Here is a 20212-nt window from a genome sequence, read left to right on the forward strand (position 1 = left end):
ATAGTGGTCCATCGGCAGCAAGTGAAGCGCACAAACTGGGGAGCTGCGTCGCAGCGTTTGCTCCACATCCTTCGAATGCCTGTTTGAAGACAAAAAAAAAGATCGGTTGACAAATCCGCCGAGTCGGCCCGATGCGTGTGCGGTGATCTTCAAGGGATGAAAGATCGGAAGATGCCAAGAAGTCGCTGGCAGGCAGGCAGGCAGGCAGGCAGGCAACTCAACTCCTCGTTGCGCCCGCGACGATGATCTAATGAATGCAATTGCGGCTCGCTCGGTACTACAAAACAAAGTACCGGAAGAAAGTACGGCAGGCAGGCGTTTGCCTCGTCGTTCCAGATACGCTTTTGGAAAAAGAAACGCGACGCCCAAAAGAGCCGCCGGCAAACGGAGGCAAGGCCTCAGTTCGGATGATCTTTTCTTACATGCTCTGAATAAAAGACCCGCGCTTGACAATAGGGCCACGCCGCTCCCCCCGACCAGGGGGGAAGGGCATCGCATTCCTCGGCTGACCCCCGCTTTGCGACGCCCATTAAACGATAACCGCATTGATCGTAGCTCGCGCATTTGATTGGTTCCTCCATTCCAAAGGGCCGCAAATTGCCATTTCGAACTGTCTAGCTGCAATTTTCGCGTTGTGTCGTTTATACATTTCCGAGTGGGCAAAAATCGTCACGGTGCGGATGAGTCACGCCGAGGCCGCTTCTCTTTCACCTCATTTGTCACCCCCCCCCCCCCCAGTCTCTGGTGAAAGTGCCGAGTCATCCCTCGGGGAAGAAGTGCAGTCTTGAAAGGGACGCTCGCTTTTTGATGGAGTGCAGTTTAAGGCTTTACGTTGGGCTATTGTGCAATGGGGCGGGCACTTTTATTTTCTTCAGAGTGCTGAGCTCAGGCGTCCGCCGAACTTGTGATTCACGATCCGGGCCAACTAACGTCGGAACGCGGGGCATAAATCTCCCGGTGGAAATGCTGCAAAGTGTACAAACGAGTCGGCCGCGCGTCATTGGCGTCGGCAGCCCCGGAAAGCTCGGCGACAAAGTTGGAGGTTGTTTCGGGAGGCTTTTGACGCACACAAGACCAAAAACCGTCCCGGCCAGGCAGACTCCATAAGCGAGGAACGAAGCAGCTCCATTTTTCGCTGCTCAAGGATCGTCAAACGATGACGTCGTGCTCAGTTGCGCAAAGGTGTCAGTTGGAGCTTTGGGCCCGAGATGGCCGCCTACCTCCCTCCCTCCCTCCCTCCCTCCTTGAAAATGGCCAGCGTGCCGCTCCGTCGACCTCAGCTAGAACATCGAGCGCTAGCAAATGAGTGAACAATAGAAAAAAGAAACGTGACAAACGCAAACAAGCAGCCACACTCGCCAAGCGGCAACGTTGCGAGTGTCTCGGCTGGCGACTGTCGATTCGCTCACCCGATATTTTGCGTTGCGACGAGGTCGCGTGTGGCCTCCTTGAAGAAAGCCAAGTCCCATTTGTTAGCAAATGAATGCAAAGTTTCAAAGGTGGTTCGAATTTTGATTTCAAGTTTAGAAATGGTGCAGATGGGTGCTACGGCTTTAAATTCAGAAGAAGCAGAAAAGCACAATGAAGAATTTGCCATCGTATTGCAAACGACGTCATAATTCAATCGGAAATATATCTTATTTGTCACGTCATGTGTGTAGGTCGGGAGACAGCACACACTCACTCCCGCCTATGGACTTCGAGGGCGACACAGTCTCAACGGCACCGAGGCGTTTGGACCGGTTGTGCGGGCTGGGCTGGGCTGGGGTGGGGGTGGTTGCATGGGGGGGGACGCCGGGCGACCGACCGGCCGGCCGGCCGGCAGGATCGGCAAAAATGAGGTTGCATCAGGAGCAGCCAACGCGGACGAGGGAAGGCGAGGCGGAGGCGGAGGCTGAGGCGGAGGGGGTGGTGCAGCAGGAGCGGCGGCGGCGGCGGCGGCAGCGGTGAAAAGGAGGGGGACACCCACCCTGCGGGGCTCCATGCACTCAGTCTTTGTCTAAAGCCCGCCTGCCCGCTGCTCGCGTCCAACGCACACAAAAGCTCTCGACGTCGCCGCCGCGTAAGCACACGAGCGAACTCCTCCAGCACGACAAGAGGACACCACGGATGGCTTGAACGAGGACGCCCGTGGCGCGTGTTTTCTTTTTTTGTGCGTGCAACCAGAAAAAATAAATAGCGAGAAGAAAGTCCGAGCAGCAGCAGCGAAGAAGAAGCAGCCGGAGCAGGAGCATCGCAATCGCAAGGTAATTGTTTGGCTACTTGCATGGCGAACAAAAGCAGCTTCTGTGTTGGTAGCAGCAACGATTTGAACGCAAACTTTTCAGCCGTGGCGAGGCGACTTCTTGGCTCAGTGCGAGCACAAAAAGAATGTTTCCCTCCGCTAACATTTGACTACGTGGAAGAAGCTACGCGCAATGTCTGGCAGCAGCACGCACGCACGCGCGCGCACAAACTGCCTTCAACGCGATTTGTGCCTTTTGGGGAAACGTGTTTGAACCGTGAATCATATATAACGTATATCAAAGTTTGACGTGGACGATCGGAGTCTGAGGCGTGAAATGTGACGAAAGGGCACAAAGAAGGACCTTTTTGTCCTCCCCATCCTTCCTTCTTTCTTTCCTTCCTTCTTTCCTTCCTTCCTTGCATCCATGCAACCACGCGTCCATCCTTCCAACGTCAAACTGTCCATCGTCTCGGTTTGTTTTCCAACTTGTTGGTGGTTGCGAAGTCATTTTCGCCTAAATGTCGAGCGGGGTAAATAAAACACGTGGAGCATGCGAAATGGACCACGAGGAACATTGCAAGCGTCACAATCGCCTTTCCCCCTCTCGTTGTATTTGCTAAGACGCCCTACAGGATTGTTTTTGTTCCAACTGGCGGAAAGGAACATCAGAGGAGCCCATTTTGGAGCATTTATTTGGCTTCCAAAATGCAGCGCCCCCCTTGCAAGCCACCCCCTCCCGCTGAGCCTTCTCAGCTCAGCCTGTGGAGGAATTCTTAACTAACCTCCCAGATGTGGAAGCGTTTTTCTTTTTTCTTTCTTCTTCCCTGTTTGCTCGGCTTAGTCATCGCTGTGAGTACACACTTTGTCATATTGACTCAAGTTGTGAAAACCTTTGTCACAACCTTGACGAACCAACGAAGGCTGCTTTTGGACTTCAGCAGGCAAAACATTGGAAAGTTTATTTGACCAAAAAGTGACGCCCTCTCACTGATACTAGCCTTCCTACAGCGATACTTTGACTTACCAGTTGAGTCTCATCACTAAGTTTGATGAGGCTTTCTCTCTCTTAAATGGGAAGAAGACAAATGTTGCGGCGGGGTCATTTTTGTCCCATGAAAAGCAAGCAAAAATCACATTCCTTGCTGGCTGGGTTGCTCTGACACCTGAAAACGACTTCAACTTGAGCTTCCCCACCACTTAAGCGCCAGACTGACAGACCTCAACGTGATTGAGAAGCCTCTTTGTCCTTGTTGCTGTCTCAGATGTGGCTTGAGGGTCTTCTCTGAAAGAGCAAATGCTCGTTCAGCACTTTTCTGCGTCGGAAACTTGCGCAAGCGGGGATTCATAGAGGAATACTTTAGCGCGTGAGCAGTGAAGCGTAAAGGAGCAGAGCAGCTTCTCGGCTTGATCTGCATGCCAACATGAAGGGAAGAAAGGTGAGAGTGACGCTTTGAAAGAGGCGTGAAAACGACAAGCGTGTGAAACGATACAAAGGCCGCAAGCCTCAAGAGAGCAGGAGGCATCTGAGTTACAGTGCCAACGCCCAAAAGCAGCCACACCCGGCCGGCCGAGCGGCCACGTAAGCGGCGGTGGCGGTGCGCCGCCTTTTGCCAGTGGCCAATGGAACAAATTGACGTCCCGGCAGTATTGCAAAGCGTTGGGATGCGCCTGCGGAGCGGGGCACGTCTTCATAATGGAGCCATGAGTGCCCTTGACCCCAATAGGTTTTGCAATAAGAACTTTACTTGTGTGTACTTTACTGGATGGGCAACTCTAGCCTAGCGCAACGTGTTGGATACTTGACACTAGTTAGTCAGTCCAAGTTAAGAGCACAAGCACCCCTTACTCGCCGGGTGGGTCATTGATCATTTTGTTGTAACGATCTGCTTCCTAAGCTCCGTCGGCGGCCTCAAATGTCAGATTCCGAGCAAATTGCGTGCGGAGTAATGAGGCGAGATTGGAAAGGAGGCATGCGTGAGCCGAACCAAAGCACAGCGTGGCTGTGAACGTTGTCAGCGTGTGAATGCTCTCCGAGCGGCAAACGGGTGCGAATGGATGGAAGCAGCAGTGCGGTGGCGCCCTCTTGTGGCTCAACCTGAAACTGCACGCTGTGTCACAAGGTGGTAACGTTGGTGTCCTTTTTCAGATCTGAGAAGCGGATCGCGGCAAGATGAGCTGGAGTTTCCTGACGCGCCTCTTGGACGAGATCTCCAATCACTCCACGTTCGTGGGCAAGATCTGGCTGACGCTGCTGATCGTCTTCCGCATCGTGCTGACGGCGGTGGGCGGCGAGTCCATCTACTACGACGAGCAGAGCAAATTTGTGTGCAACACGCAGCAGCCCGGTTGCGAGAACGTGTGCTACGATGCTTTTGCGCCGCTCTCGCACATCCGCTTCTGGGTCTTCCAGGTGATTATGATCACCACGCCCACCATCATGTACCTGGGCTTCGCCATGCACAAGATCGCCCGCATGGAGGACGCCGACTACCGTCCGCGGGCCCGCAAGCGCATGCCCATCGTCAGCCGCGGCGCCAACCGCGACTACGAGGAGGCCGAGGACAACGGCGAGGAGGACCCCATGATCCTGGAGGAGATTGAGCCGGAGAAGGACAAGGAAGTGGAGGAGAAGCCCAGCAAGAAACACGACGGGCGGCGGCGCATCAAGCGCGACGGCCTGATGAAGGTGTACATCTTCCAGCTGCTGTCGCGCGCCACCTTCGAGGTGTCCTTCCTGCTGGGCCAGTACGTGCTGTACGGCCTGGAGGTGGCGCCGTCCTACGTGTGCACCCGCTCGCCCTGCCCGCACACGGTGAACTGTTACGTGTCGCGCCCCACCGAGAAAACCATCTTCCTGCTCATCATGTACGCCGTCAGCGCCTTGTGCCTGCTCTTCACCATGCTGGAAATCCTTCACCTGGGCATCAGCGGCGTCCGCGACTGCTTCTGCGCCCCGCGCCCGCCCACCCCCCGACACTCGGCGCCGGCCAGCCAGAGGTCCTCCATCTCCCGGCAGCCGTCGGCGCCTCCGGGCTACCACACGGCGCTCAAGAAGGAGCCGTCGTCGGGCAAGCCGGGCTTCCGGGACAACCTGGCCGACTCGGGCCGCGAGTCCTTTGGCGACGAGGCCTCCTCGCGTGAGCTGGAGAGGCTCCGCAGGCATCTGAAGCTGGCCCAGCAGCATCTGGACCTGGCCTACCACAGCGAGGAGCTCAGCCCGTCCCGCAGCAGCAGCCCCGAGTCCAACGGGACGGCGGCCGAGCAGAACCGACTCAACTTTGCCCAGGAGAAGCAGACCGCCGCGGCCGACAAAGGTTGGACTTTTCCCCAATGGCCAAGGCCTCGTTCGTGGCGGAGATGCAGAAGCCGCCGCGAAAATTGTGTGCGCGGGTGCCCGATGAGCATCACCTTGAACTCTTTCTCGCTTTCCTTGCAGGTATGCGTGCGTAGGCAGTGGTCAGCGCCAGCCCAGCCTGGAAACCGGACCTGACATCTGGATCGCTGATTGGGCAGAAGGGAAACCCGCAACAATTACAAATGTGTGTGTGTGTGTGTGTGTGTGTGTGTACGGAAGAGACGCAGTGACTTTCTCCGGCTTGGGGTGTATGAAGTCAGCCCCGAGCAATATCAGTGTTCTGGCCCGTCCAAAAAGGAGGAGAACGGTGGACTCAACCTGACATTGCTTGAGACAAAAAAAAAAAGTCCGATCCAAAGTGCTTTTTGCCATAAAGCGTCTCCCTCAGGGCAGCTACCTTTTTTTTTTTTTTTTTTTTCGTTTTCTTTTCTACACATATCTATCTTTGTTATAGGAGACTTAGAGCTAGTCACAATTTAAGAGTTGGAAGTGTGGGAGGTTGAGTTCAATGCATCTCAGCTTTACAACTGGAATGCCTGCCACAGTTTGGGAATAGTGGGAACGGTGAGCAAAGCTGAATGGCTGAGGCACCTTGCTTCAAAAGAAAGGTACTGACTGGACCAAGTGTTGGTTGACCAGACCAAGGCCCTCCAGTGATTTTTTGGGGTACTGTTCTGTTGTTGTTGTTGTTGTTGTTGTTGGCGGCCATGCTGCACCAGCTTTGCAAACACTCACGCCGGAGTGAGGTGCCTCCGTCCAAAGACAGACAAACCTGGGTAATGCTTGAAAACTCTTTATATTGTTCTTTATTATTATTTTTTTCTACAATCTTGTCAAAAAAAGGCGCCTTTTTGATTTTATGTATACAACCGCTATCTATATATAAATCACTGCTGTCTTAGCTCCCTTCCGTAGCCTGATTGAGTCTGGGGGGCGGGGGCACGTTTTGACCATTTGCTTTGGTACGAGTTCATTTTCTTTTTCGGAAATCGGTACACGGAGCACACGTTCGTTTGTTCCAAAAAAGGGATACTTGTTATTGAATGACTGGTTGGTTGGTTGGTTGGTTGGTTGGTTGTAAACCTCGCAATCATTTCAATGTGAACTCAAGGCCTTTGGATTTTTGGGGTACGTGAAGTCGACCCGCTCAGTGCCACTTTGTGCCGACTCAAAAACAGTCATCTCAATGTATTTTTGTAGAATGATACTTTTGTACGTTTTTTATACCCTTTTTGTAATGCTAGTTTTTGTGGTCGTTGTTTTTTCCAATAAAATATTCGCCAAAATGCTTGAAGTGGCTTTATTCACCGTCTCCAGTTTGCTTGGAGGACAGAATTTGTGTACAAGAAAAAAGCCGACGCTCATGAACTCCTAGCTCGCTAATCTTATTGCAATTCAAACACTTTGGGTTGCTTGATCCGCTGAGCTGAGCGTTTGTAGAAATCAAGAAGAAATGGAATGCGCTGCATGGCTGGCTGGCTGGCTGCTCTGCGCCGAGCTGGATGCTGGAGGGCGTGTCCTACCTGGATGCGACAGCCAATCATTCCAGCGGGGCGTGTCTTTCCTTCCATCCTTCCTACCTTCCTTCCATAATAACGACGGCAGAACTCGATCCACTTAAAAGGGACTGAAAAGAAGACGCGAGCAACACGAGGCCTGTGACGTGGATCGCAGCCACGCAGGGCAGGGCAGCGCAGCGTGTCCACACTTTCATTTGTTTTCACGGCCGGCCCCACCCAAACAGGCTCAGGTGTGCCCCCGCCCACTTGTTGCGGCTCCCGAGTGCGGAAACGTCTCGGTCCACTTCCCCGCTGCGCCCATGGCGTCTCCTTCGGTTCCGACGCCCGACAGCGGAGCTTCGTGGCCTCCCGGGAGCTCGGAGCTCGGCGCGCTGCACCCTATGGCTCCCCCGATGGCTCCCCCGAGCCTCGAGGAAGTCGACGCTAGTTCGGAGAAACTCACCTCGTCCGGCGTCAACCGCATCCTGACCGAATTCTTCATGTACTTCCTCCGCGGCGCGGTGCTCTTGTACCCGGTCTACCTGACGGGCTACCTGGGCCTGAGCGTCAGCTGGCTGCTGCTGTGCATGCTCATGGTCACCTGGTGGAAGAAGAACCGCCAGTGGAAGGCATCGCGCATCGGGGGCGCCATCGACTTTGTGGACAACGAGACGCAGGTGGTGAGCGCGGAGATGAAGAACTCCCTGCAGATGGCATCGTGGGTACGTACGTCCCAAGCTCCAAAAAGAACAGCGCTCGAGTCTCCTAAAATGAGGAGAATGTGCAAACCGCGGTCCGAAGCGCCCAGATAATATTCGAGGTGCGCCTTTCCCGGCCCGGCCCGGCCCGGCCCGGCCCGGCCCAGGCCATGCAGCCAGGCAAGAAAAAAGTGCTACCATGCATTTCTGTTTTCTGTCTGTCAATTGAAATAGGCGACATTTGTTCAATTCCATCATTTGGGAAGTGAAACGTGACGCTGCTGTGCTAGCAGCAATGGATTCATTTGCACGACATACCTGACTTGGGTTGATCCTCGGAAACTTTGCACCACACCCGCGCTGCAAGCTTGAATGTGCTTGCAGGGTTTTCAAGTGACGATTCACAATTCATTCATTGGGGAAACAAAAACAAGGAAGATTGTTCAAGATGCCGACGTCAGTCCAAAACTTGATGAACTGACGTTGTTGCTGTTGGGTTTTTCCTCCTCCTCCCCCAAAGATCCAATTCACCGACGTGGAGAAAGTGGAGTGGGTTAACAAGGTACGACTTGAAAAGCGCTCGCACGCACGCACGCACGCACGCCGAGCTATCTTGGGCAGCAACGTAAGCGAGCGCTGTTTTTCGGAAGGTGGTGGAGCAGGCTTGGCCTTTCTTCGGGATGTTCATGGAGAAGCTCCTGCGGGAAAACATCCAGGCGGCCATCCAGCAGTCCAACCCTGAGCTCAAGACCTTCACCTTCACCAAGATCCACTTTGGACACATTGTGAGTGGGTCCTCCAGGTTGACCGCATAGCCTCTGAAGTTCATCTGTGCATGCCTTTCTGGGTGGCAGCCGCTCCGCATCGTCGGAATCAAAGCGTACACGGACGAGGTGGATCACCGGGAGGTGGTTCTGGACATGACTATCAAGTGGGTGCGGCTGGTACAGTTCTCCAGCGGCGGCGGCGCCCCCTCCTTTCTGACGCCTTTTCTTTCCCAGTTACGAAGGCGACGTGGACATCGACGCCGAGCTCAAGTCGGCCATCACGGTGGGCGTCAAAGGACTCAAAGTGAGCCGCCCGCCTGGCCCGTTGCCCCTCCGTGGGGGTCAGAACGCCGACAGCGAGCAAAAAAGGCCAAAGTTTGGTCAATTTGCCGCAAGCCTCAATCTCAATCTTTCAGCTGCGGGGGATGATCAGGGTGATTCTGGAGCCGCTCATCGAAGAAGCACCGCTCGTGGGAGGAGTCACCTTCTTTTTCATCCAACGGCCGGTGAGTGGCCTAGTCCGTCCCTCCGTCCCTCCGTCCGTCCACCCGGACCATTATCGCGTGGCCTCTTCTCTTTCAGACCCTGGAAATCAACTGGACGGGCATGACCAACATTTTGGACAGCCCCGGCTTCAGGTACCGCCTCGGCTGGGCCTTTCGCCCTTTGGGCCCAGTCAGTCTCGAACGCGCGGTCTCTCTGATGTGCAGCTCCTTGTCCGAGGGGACCATCATGGACAGCATCGCCTCCCTCATGGTGCTGCCCAACCGCATGTGCTTTCCGCTCATTGACCAAGTCAAAGTGGACCAGATGCGCTTCCCGCTGCCTCGCGTACGTCACAAAGGTCCCTCCCGGTCGCTCGGTGCGCAAATGCTAGCCAGCCCCTTTGCTCTTCAGGGTGTGGTGAGAGTCCACTTGCTGGAGGCCAGAGACCTGGTGGCCAAGGACACGTATATGCTGGGCCTGGTCAAGGGCAAGTCGGACCCGTACGCCGTCCTCCGCGTCGGCGACCGCAAGGTTAAGAGCAAGACCATCCAGGAGAATCTGCACCCCAGATGGGCCGAGGTCTACGAGGTAGGAGAGCTTCCCAGCAGAGCGACCGGCGTCGCCATGGAGCAGTACCACGTGTCTGCTTTTGCAGTTTGTGGTCCACGAGGCACCGGGACAAGAGCTGGAAGTGGACATTTTTGACGAAGATCGAGACAAAGACGACTTCATCGGAAGGTCAGAAGAATCAAACGCGCAGATGAATGGCCGCCAGGCGTGACCGCGAGTTGTCGTCGTCGCCGCCGCTTTGTCCTTTCAGGTATCGCCTGGATCTGGGAGAAGTGAAGAAGGAGAAAGAAATGGATCAGGTGAGGCCGCACTTGTCATTTGAATGAAATGGAGTCGCCCCATCCAGCCCCGCCCCCCAACTTGATGTTTCTCTGCCAGTGGTTTCCTCTGGACGGGGTCCCGAGTGGAGAAGTACATCTGAAGCTTTGTTGGCTTTCACTCCAAAGTGACGCCACTCTGATGAAGGAGGTACGAATCAATCCAATCCAAAAAACGGAGTGGCTTGGAGACCAATCCATTTTCCTCCTCCTGCAGTCTTCCGAAGGCTACGCCTGTGCCATGCTGGCCGTGTATCTGGACAACGCCTCCAACCTTCCCGTAAGTCACCTTGGCGGGCGGCAATTTGCCTTCATGATGCTTCTCGGGGCAACGAGGATGCCTTCAAATGTATGTCTGCAGAAAGACCGCAGTGAGATCGAGCAGCACCAAAAAAAGAAGCATGGGCGAGAAGGTCGGGTAAGTGACCTTTTTGTTTCTCTTTGCTGCGCCAGCCGGTATTTCCTGTCTTTCGACTGTCATATTTCCCTTGGCGTGCTTCCCACTCCCTTATCACTTTTCTTTTTTTTACTTTTGCCTTACGTTTCATTTGTTTGGGGATGAACTTTCTTCATAACACATCATGGTCATTGGGGTTTTCGTATTTATGACTGACTACCCAATATTGTTGTCTGCTGAATGTCAGCGCCTTAGTGGGCTCTTTCTTTCTACTGCTGCCACCTGCTGGATGTTTCCTGAAAGTACACTTAGAAGCACACGAGTGGAAATTTGGACTTGCCAGTCGTTTGAGTGACAAAAACAACTTGGGAAAAAGTGCCTTTTTCTTTTTTTGCATATTTCCTGACGGACTGTCTTCATTTTCAGCTCACCAGGAAGTCTGCAGGTCCGAGCTCCTTTACGGAAATTTCCATCGATGACGACGTTCAGAAAAGCAAGGTATGGCGTATGCCGTGCAATATTCTTATTTTATTTTGAAAATAGGAGCAAGAATAGTTTGACTCGGATGGCATGCACATGCCAAGCTAATATTGCTGACCGACTTATTACAACTAGCGCTTCTCCATCGCTCTTCGCAGGTTGTGTTTGCCAATAAAGACCCCGTATGGGAGGAGGGCTTCACTTTCTTTGTCCACGACGTCAGAAAGCAGACGCTCATAATTCAGGTCGGTCGACGTTACGAGCCCACTCTGGCCCGATGAGTGTGTCCCTTGCTGATTTGTGCTGGCAGGTGAAAGAGCACGAGAAGAAGACGCAACTGGGCATTCTTCACCTGCCCCTCGCCCGCTTTGTCAACGTCTCCAGCATGATGCTGGACCAGCGCTTTCAGCTGGAGCAGTCTGGTGCCAACAGCCAGATCAAACTCAAGGCCACGCTCAGGGTGGGTCGAGACGGCCGGCGCAAGGCCAGAACCAACAGCGGCTCACATGGACATTTTTGCAAAGTCTATTTTCTGCAACATGCCCGTCCGTCCCCTTTGACAACAAATTCCCCTCCGCTGATCTTCACGAGTCCTTCCTTTACCCTGACAGGTTCTTAAGGTGGAGCAGCCTGAATCCAAACCGCCGAACCCACAAATGACGGCGAGCAACGCCGGCGCGTCCTCTCTCAGCGCGCTTTCTACCAGCACCGGTCTCGCCAGTCAGGCCTCGTCGGCAGCCTCCCCCCCGGAGGACTACTCCACCCACCGGCGGGCCTCCTATCTGGCTTCGGAGGCCTTGAGGCCGTCCCCGGCCACCCTCAGCATGCGGCGTTACGACTCGCACAGCCTCTTGTCCGAGAACGCTCTGGCGGCGTCGCGCTTCGATCTGGTGGACGGGGCCTCCTATCCCGAGTGAGTTTGTCCGGGTCAAAGTTCGCGGGGCTCCGGGGTGGGGGGGGCTCACTTTCATTCTGCCAAATCAAAGAAGTGAGAAACCTACAGCAGGTCTATCCAGAATCAAGCATGTCACGTGAACGCTTCTCTTGACACTTGGTGGTTTTCCGCAGGGTCCTCCGCAAACATCGCGGCTCCTTGGGAGAGATCAGCCTGACCGTGCGCTACGCCACCTTGAGGAAAAAACTGGTCATCCTGGTCAACGGCTGCAGGTATTGACAGCCCCCCCGGCCCTTCCGGTCTGCGGTCGCGCTCTCTCACTCGCCGTCCGACGGCCGTCCGTAGAGACATCTTCCCCTGCAGCGAAAACGGAACGGACTCTTACGTGCGGCTGTACCTGCTCCCGGACCAGACCTGGAGGCACCGCAAGCGGACCCACGTCAAGAAGAGGACCGTCAATCCCGTCTTTGACGAGAAGTAGCCGCTCTCGCTTTGCTTAGTACGGACCGGCCGGCCGGCCGCCTTTTCTCTGACGCCGCCGCCGCACGTCTTCCAGATTTGAGTTTGACGTGAGCCTGGAAGAGGCCCTCGCGCGCACCTTGGATGTGGCGGTGAAAAACAACAAGATGTTCCACATGCGGGAAAGAAAGGACATTGGGACGGTAGGTCGGCCGAGGCGAGCGTCCGCGTGGCCTTTCAGAATTGAGCTTGAACTTCATTTCCTGTGTGCAGGCGCTGATCAATCTCGCCCAGCTGGATCTTGTCAAGGGTGTCAAAAACTGGTACGTGATGCCTTCTTCAAAGTCTTTTCTTCGCAATTGAACTGTGCTGTCAGATACCATTACTGTAGAGCAAGCAAGACGTTTTTTGTAAAGGATTCTTTGTGAACATTTCTTCCTTTTTCACGTAAGGTACAAGCTCTCGTTACAAGGCCCGAAGAGTCGAAGCAACAGCACAAACGATGCTTCCAGCCTGAGCTCCTTTTCGAAGTGATTTGAAGATGTTACTGTAGACTAACTGGGTTGATGTTACATATCTGAGAAATATTTTTCTGCGCTACTCTCATTTTTGTCAGGTTTGATTTACAAGCTGTTCTGCATTGTGATGTCATTTCTTTTACGGTGTTTTTGTCATATATTAAGGGATGGGAAAAAATAAAAATCAAACAGTTTGGATTTGTTTTTTGATTACGAAAAACAGTACTGATTTCATATTATTTGACTTCATAAAAGCATAGAGTAATATTGCAATCTGGTTTCCGCGTAAGCGCGATCCAATGTGTTGTGCCCACTTTGGCCACCAGAGGTCAGTAAAGACCATGCAATGTGTTGTGCCCACCTTGACCACCAGATGTCAGTAAAGACCATGCGAATTGCGCAGAAACAAGCAAAGACGACAAAGAAGAGGCAGAGTACCGCCGCTTCTGACGCTAATTGCTATCGCTGCGTGTTGGCATTATGCCAAAGGACTCGAAGAACAACGTATCAATGTTCGCTTGGAAGGTTAACTAAAGATGGGAGTGTTCTTTACAACGTGAAGACTCCTTTTTGCAGAATTCTTTCCAAATGTGGCCAAGTGCCGTTTGTCGGCGAGTGCCGTCACCATGGAGTGCCTCCTTTGAGCTCGCACGTCAAGGCAAAGTCGGTTCACTCCAATCACTGTGTAAAATAAAATATACTGTATACAAGTGCACTTAAAAATCCCGTGGAGTAGTGGTTAATTCACGTCAAGTTGTAGTCCTTGTAAACATTGAAAAGAACTACCCAACACGGGCTCGGAAAGACACCAGCAGGGGGCAGCAACAACTCCAGAGAGAGAGAGAGAGAGTGAGAGACAAATAGACACACACAGAGTGAGAGAGCAGGCAGGCTCCCTTCCGACTGGGCATGCAAAGTTTTCTCATCTCATGCAAGCATTGCATCCACTAAATTGTGTTCCGCAGCCGCTTGGCTTGGGAATAATCCCGAGAGTCCGCCAATGGGATCGGCGGCCTTTCTGCTCGGATGGGATGCACGGTGAGCTTCATGTGCTGTGAAGAAGAAGACTTCCTCCCCATGCCTGGTGAGCTGCATGACGATGATGAGGACAAGAAGAAAAAGAAGAGGAAAGACTGCAGCCTTCTCGGGGTGAGTCATTAAAAATCTTCAGCTGCTCATCTTAAAACTTTCTTATCAGTCGAAATCAACTGTTGTCATGGCAAAATGAAAAATTAGTGTCAGCATTTCTGAAGGGGGCTATTTATTCAATCGGGTTTAAAAAAAAATATATAGAGCAAAGGTTTTCAGGGACTGTTTACACTAACAGCTGTCCGAATGGTCAGGCTTTTTTTTTTTTTGACTGCATCCAGGATTTCAGAAATCAAATTGCAGTGATTCTTTGGTGCGCGGACTGTCGCTGGCTGCAGAGTAGCCAAAGGTGCAAGCAAGCCAAGAGCAAAGAGTGCGGTTAAGTTCGGCAAGCAAAAGTGCCATGCGTTTCTTGCAAAACAACTGGCTGACAGGAAGGGAACCACTGAATGAGTGAGAGTGCATTGGAAGCCATGACAGGTGGTCAGGAAAAAGCCTTTATAATGACTTGATTGCACAAATGGTTCGAAGATCGGGTGCAGACAAGCACATTCTTCGACCGTCTGCCCGTGACCTCAACTGACGTCGTCAGCGCAGTGCAGCGGCTCACAGAGCCTCACACTTCATTTGGCTCCCTGACTGCACGTGCAGTGCAGTGCAGTGCAGTGGCTCCCACTTCATTTGGCTCCCTGACTGCACGCGTGAGACCATGGCGACCTCACGTAGATAAAAACAAAACCCGCACCTCACTTGCGTATATGAAGAATCAATCTCTTTCTCTCAATCTTTTATTAGTAACTGAGGGGTTCCTATGAGTTTGTGTGTATTACACTGCCCCCTGGTGGCCAAAGAGGAGCAGCACAAATACAATTGAGTGGTTCAACCCTGTTTTGTTTGGTTTTTATAAGGTGATCATCGATTAGATTGACACCGATTCTAAAAAAACCAACAACGTTGGATGGTTGCCTTTGTGGGAATGAGTGGGATCTACTTTTGGGCTCGGCTGTGTTTGAAAGGGATGTGGTGAAAGAAAGGTGATTTTTGGGGAGCAGCAGCGTCACGCATTCCAGTGGCCGTCAGCGGCAGACAGTGCGTCCTCTGTGCTGAGTGTGCGAGGACGGCCTATCGCTCCACTCCTACCTGCCAGCGGGCCAGAACAAGAGGCTCTCTGTCTCGCCGGCGGGGTCTTTGCGGCGTCCGGCCCGCCCGCCTGCCTGCGAGCCGGGAGAGAGGCGTGCGCTGCTCCAGCAAACGCAACCTCTGCTCATTTCCAGTGGCGGGACATTGTTTTTTGGAACAGGCTCGTCTTTAGTTCTAGCAGGTCAGATTGATCTGTCGGTTGCTTTCAAATGCAAAAAGGTACACGCAGATCTGCGGATGGATTATCAAGTTGGGCCGCGGGAGCTGGGTCGCCCCATCATGTCCCGACCCCCCCCTTGGCATGCTGCATTGACTTTGAATGCACACAGGAAGAGAGAGCCCGCTTTTTTTTTTCCCTTTGCCCCCACACATCTTGTTTTCGTGACAAGCTGAGGCACATCGCTGACTTTTTTTTTAAAAGGATAGATTAGTAGCTATTGCCACTGGAATGCACTTTCAAGTTAGCCTCTGCAAAACAAATGTTGCCATTCAAATTTGACCGAGGGAAAATAAAGCCTGTTGTTCGCTTTAACACTGACCTTGGCCAAAGCAGCGCAAGAAAAAAAGAAAAGCAAGATTTTGCTTTCCATGTTGTGTTCGTAAGCTTTCCATGATGTGTGTGTGTGTGTGTGTGTGTGTTTCCTCTGCTCTGGCTAACAATGCTGCTCAGGAAGTATGTCAGGATGAGGGCCAGCCGACAGGGCTGGCTTTTGTCACTGTAAGCCTCAGCGAGAAGAACATCCAAGTGGGAAAGCTTCAAGAGTGACCGAGCGCTTTGCTTTGGATGTGTCTAAGGAGAAGGAGAGCGCTGTGTTGGCGGCAATGTCGTTCTTGTTGGTGAGTGCCGTTGACGCCTTTGGGTGCCTGCCTGCCTGACCAAGGCGTTTCGCTTTGGCTTTTCCTTGAAAGGAGCCCCCTTTCACTTTGTTCAAGTCGCTGGGTGAAAATGCCTTGTTTCTACCTCTGTGAGGAGGACAAACAAGCAACATGGCGGCTTCTTTTAGCAACGTAGCTGTCTGTAACGTTGAACGTAAGACGCTCACGTCCTCATAACATTGTTGACTAGAACGCTGACTGCCTCAATTCATTGCGGCTCTTTCTGGTGTGTGCAACTTGGCCACTGGGCGGCAGTGTAGTACGTAGAGACAAACAAAGAAGAATGTAAATATGCAATTAGGTCGTTGACCTCGTTCCAGCCAAGACAAAAAGCACAGCGAAACAAATACAAATGGCAGACTGCTAATTTAGCACCGCTTGGCCGCAGCTTGGGCTAAGTGTCCTTTCCTAGTTTCCGCCCGTGTGACGCTGTGTGGGCCACCAATTAGATTTTATTTTTTTCTCCGGCAAAAGTGATGCACTCGAAAACAGGCTCACTCCCATTTGCTGACTCAAGGTAGAACCTTGGTGCTTCTTTGCACCGCTAATGAAATGAGCTTTGATTTAATCCCTGATGGCGTTCTGGCACGCACTTGCGTTGGCCAAGCTCTTGAAAAAAAAAAGATGGCTGCAGTGTGGATCAATCGTGCATGGGGGAGGAGCGGGAGACAATTGAAACATTAATCATAGGCACTTGGCTGGGATGGAAGAGGACGGCTGGCCGGCCGGCCAGCCGCTAATATGATTAAAAATGCTCTCTTGCGGCCAACCTTTTGGATGAGCAACATTGAAAGGCGGGCCGGGCCGGGCCAAGCCGGGCTGCAAGGCCTTGCAGAAAAGAATCTGCTTGGTCCGCTTGTCACTGAGGGGATAGAAAGTGTAAGCTCAGCACAATGCGAGCCGCTTGCGCAAGACGGAAGCCGCACCACCGCATCCGACCGATTAAATTCGCCGGCCGGCCAGAACGCTTGACCCGGACCGATCGGAAGAGTAGCCTGTTGGCTGCTCGCTCTCCAAGGAGCAAGGAGGTCGGGCCCGGATGGACGCTCTGCTTCGGGAGCGTCAATGACAGACTGCTAGCCCGCCATTACTAGCGCTTAGCACATCTGCTTCGTAATTGGCGTCTTTCTTCAGGGTGGCGGGGAACCCGCAGCCCAGTTCTGGTCGCCCGGCATTCACTGAGGCAAATTGCCATGACGTCCTCCGAGTTGATCTTGGTGTGGAGGAGGAGGACACATCTGTCTTGTGTCAACTGGAGTCATTAGCCTGAAAAGCCTCCCTCCCTCCCTCCCTCCCTCCCTCCCTTTTTCATCACTTTAAGTTCCTCCCTCAGAAGACGAGCGGTCCCGCCGCCTCCCACTTGATATGTACCACTCTCTTCTCCTCCTTTGCCTTCTTCTTATGCTGCAAGGAGGACGGATGGATGGACAGATGGATTGACGAACGTATGCAAGGGCACTCACTGGTCAGGAGTCGACCTAGGCGCATGCGTCCGCCACGTCTGTGACTGGCCGTAGCGCCCGCCAGGCCCGGCCCGTCCCGGCCCGGATGGTCTGTGTGATTTCTCAGCTGGTTGCTTTTGAGGGAGCGGCAAGAGGCGCATACGGCGAGGAAGATCTGGGCTCCCACGGCCGTCCCGAGAGGATGGGCAGACTCCAGCGCTGTCTAGCCGCAATTTTCAGCTGGGCCAGATTGTTCCTGTTCTGCTGCATCTTCCCTTTTTGGAAAGGCGGCAAAGGCCAACGCCAGGTATCACTCGGCTCTCCCCGTTTGCCTGCGAGCCACAATCAAAAGTCACGATGGGCGGTGAGAAAACAATCGGTGCATTCACAGAGCAGCTTCATCTTCTGTTTGTCCGCTTGGGGTCGCCGGCCTCACCTTGTCCACTGTGGTATCTGTGATATTGGACCAGTGGGCTCTGTTATAGACAAACAATCAAATATGTCTGGGAACGAATGGAAAACATTGTTTGGAATGTTTTTTTTTTTTTTTTTTGGAATATCGGCTCAGTTTTCGTACTTAGTCAATTGCATATTCTGGCAGTCGGTCGGGCTTAAATGCTGGCCGTCTCCCTTGGAGACTTTGCTTCTCTCCGGGTGGTCCGCGGGAAATACCAGGAGATTAATCCTCTCAGCTTGCTGCGCGGTGAGTGTGTGTGAGTGTGTGTGTGTGTGTGTGTGTGTGTCTTTCAGCACCTCGCCGGACGTTTGTCTATGAATGCGGCGTGTGAGAAAGATGTCAAGAAGTTGAGCCCGGTGATTATTAGGAAAGATGCTTAGAGAGCCCAGAAATTTGCGTCTACTTTTTGTGTGCACTAGCTACATAGGCGTGACTTGGAACTCCATGGGGTTGGAGTCTGGGTTTTGGTCAGCACCCGGAGCTGACCAAAGGCCTTCTCGCTCTCTCTGGACGCAATCTCGTGTCTGTGCTGGCAACAAAGGGGGAGGTGGAGGGGATCGAGAAATGAATGAAATTAAAATAAGTGCGCCCGAGAAGGGGGGGGGGGGCGGAGTAGAAAGAGGAGGGGCAGGCAGGAGAGATGGAGAATAAGAGCACCCCGCCCCCTTGGCTCCATGTGGAGAGGTCGGAGCTGGCTGACCCCCTCCCCTCCCCAGCCCGTTGGTTCCCCTTGTTTCCAAAAAGCTTTGTCAAAGTTTGCCTTGGCAGAAGGGAGGAGCCACGGAGTGACGAGAAAGAGGAGAGGCAGTCGGGATCCAATTAGAGGACAGAGCCACTTTGACATTGGGGGGGGAGGGAGGCAAGGGGGGGGCGAGTCGAAGGATCCTGACGTTCCCAAGCGTCCGCCTGGAGCGTGGCAATGGATCGTCGAGCCGGGACGGGACGTCCGGAAGCCCTCTGAGCGAGCCCTCCCCCACCATGCCGTCCGTCTCCTTCGGCTTGCCGAGCGTTTTGGCCGCCCCCGCTCGTACCTGGGTCTGCCTGTCCTGCATGTTCTGGGTGAGATGATGTTGTGCCCTCGCTCTTTCTCGTCTGGCGTGCACGCTCCAGACCAGACGACACGGGCGACTTTCTGGCAATGAACAAGGAGGAATCGATGGCAAAGCTCTCGGGAGTGATTTGGTTGCAGACCTTTGGTCTGGATCCAGATGCAAGCAAGCCAAAGGATCTGTTGGGTGGTCTGCTTGTCGGGGGTTGGCTGGAGGTTGAGCTCCTGGAGGGGGGGGTCCGCTGTGACACTTTAGGGACTTCTTGAAGGACAGCGCATTGAGACAGGAGGCGCATTGTCTCCCGCTGGATCCAATGCGTGTGCATTTCTGCTGGCTTTTAGGTGGTGGACACACGCAGGCTTTTTGTTGTTGTTGTTGTTGCTGTCGCTCTGGTTTAATTGAATCCGCCGTGTGCTCGCCGAGCGCTTGCTTGTGCAGCGCCGGCTCCTTCCGGGTCGTGAGCTTTCCTGTGTGTTTGCCTGAAAGTGGCTCGAGCAAAATGTCCTCCGTGTGACCTGCCGCATTAGTCCCTTGCCCCTCCGCTGTGTCAAGATCGGGTCAGAGTGACCCACTGAGGAAGTTGTGGCACTTTTGCTCGATTGCTGATTTTGACACGAGAGGCCGGCCTTCCAAACACCTCGGCCGCTTTTTTTTTTTTCCATCTCAAAGTAAAGAAGGAGCTGATCCCGCTGGCGCTGGTCCTTCGGGACTTGACGAGCAGACCGGATAAGCTCGTCATCAGTTAATTACCATTCTTTCCGAGGGGTGTGTGTGTGTGTGTGTGTGTGTAAATGATCCTCAAAGCGCTCAAGCAGCGGAATAGCTTTGTTTCACTGATTGAGCGCACCACAGCAGCGTGGAACAAAGGCAGCCAGCTCGCAATGCGGGTCGCCGTTAATTGACGCTCCATCGGGCGAGGACAAACCCCAGCCTCCCTCCAAGGAGCCTAAAAATGGGTCTCGCTGTCTGTTTCGAGGTGGCGCTGGTGTGTGCATTTTGAGTCCATCAAAGGAGGTCCAACTGCAAAGTCACAACGTCGACATTGTCAGAGGTGGGAAAAGCCCGGCCGGCGCCCCCCGCCCGTCGGCCCCTTTTCCTCAACGTGTTTGCTTTGGATGACTTGCATGAAAAATCACAAACAAGAAAAAAGGGAAGTTCAACCAGCGCTGGGTTGATTTATGAGAGGTGCCGGGCTTTGTGGAAGGCCCCTCCCAGGCCTTTGGCTGGCCCCAAGACCCCCCACGCTCGAGTGGGCACATTGGCCTTAAAGCTCCCGGCGGCGGCGGCGGCAGCGGCGGCAGCGGCGGCGGCCTCTCTTGGCATTTGCGCAATTTTCCAATTTTTCCGCTGCCTGATCCAAGGCTGCTTGACTTCACTTATGTCCACTTAAGTGCACATACACTCAAATTCTTTTCATTCCGTTCTCTTGTGTCAGTTCTGATCAAAATATAACTTTTTGGGTCAACATAAATCAACCTTTTTCAGTGTTTT

General features: G+C 53.4%; 3 protein-coding genes across 8 annotated transcripts in view; all 3 read left to right on the top strand.

The window, feature by feature from the left end:
• Positions 1-1894: 1894 nt before the first annotated feature.
• On the top strand, positions 1895-6870 carry gjc4b (gap junction protein gamma 4b). The gene is made up of 3 exons (XM_061286425.1): positions 1895-2246; positions 4374-5541; positions 5664-6870. Exons 2-3 carry the CDS (start codon positions 4398-4400, stop codon positions 5675-5677), a joined length of 1158 nt encoding a protein of 385 aa, XP_061142409.1. The 5' UTR covers positions 1895-2246; positions 4374-4397; the 3' UTR covers positions 5678-6870.
• Positions 6871-7206: 336 nt separating this feature from the next.
• esyt3 (extended synaptotagmin-like protein 3) lies at positions 7207-12862 on the top strand. Its single transcript, XM_061286424.1, has 23 exons — positions 7207-7803; positions 8300-8341; positions 8430-8564; positions 8634-8710; positions 8781-8850; positions 8963-9052; positions 9129-9184; positions 9257-9377; positions 9444-9620; positions 9688-9770; positions 9853-9901; positions 9981-10070; positions 10137-10199; positions 10281-10337; positions 10743-10814; positions 10955-11041; positions 11107-11256; positions 11408-11709; positions 11865-11963; positions 12037-12168; positions 12248-12353; positions 12424-12473; positions 12603-12862. Exons 1-23 carry the CDS (start codon positions 7402-7404, stop codon positions 12682-12684), a joined length of 2592 nt encoding a protein of 863 aa, XP_061142408.1. The 5' UTR covers positions 7207-7401; the 3' UTR covers positions 12685-12862.
• Positions 12863-13557: 695 nt separating this feature from the next.
• tns1b (tensin 1b) overlaps positions 13558-20212 on the top strand; it is a 33867-nt gene continuing 27212 nt past the window's right edge. For 3 of the 6 annotated variants that reach the window (XM_061286738.1, XM_061286740.1, XM_061286741.1), the window contains exon 1: positions 13558-13817. In XM_061286738.1, coding sequence (XP_061142722.1) covers positions 13695-13817 — 123 coding nt within the window. In that variant the 5' untranslated portion in view covers positions 13558-13694. Of the gene's footprint in view, positions 13818-15541; positions 15735-18580; positions 18732-20212 lie in introns of those variants that run through there. The other 3 variants (XM_061286736.1, XM_061286742.1, XM_061286739.1) reach the window with 3 other exon arrangements.

The sequence above is a fragment of the Syngnathus typhle genome, linkage group LG9 (assembly GCF_033458585.1).
Source record: "Syngnathus typhle isolate RoL2023-S1 ecotype Sweden linkage group LG9, RoL_Styp_1.0, whole genome shotgun sequence".
Classification (NCBI taxonomy): Eukaryota; Metazoa; Chordata; class Actinopteri; order Syngnathiformes; family Syngnathidae; genus Syngnathus; species Syngnathus typhle.

Bases quoted from the DNA above. Each gene is read 5' to 3' on its own strand.
- esyt3 (XM_061286424.1), top strand. From the start codon at position 7,402: ATGGCGTCTCCTTCGGTTCCGACGCCCGACAGCGGAGCTTCGTGGCCT. The intron at 8,342-8,429 runs GTACGACTTGAA...GTTTTTCGGAAG, and splicing joins AAGTGGAGTGGGTTAACAAG to GTGGTGGAGCAGGCTTGGCC. The intron at 9,053-9,128 runs GTGAGTGGCCTA...CTTCTCTTTCAG, and splicing joins TCTTTTTCATCCAACGGCCG to ACCCTGGAAATCAACTGGAC.
- gjc4b (XM_061286425.1), top strand. From the start codon at position 4,398: ATGAGCTGGAGTTTCCTGACGCGCCTCTTGGACGAGATCTCCAATCAC.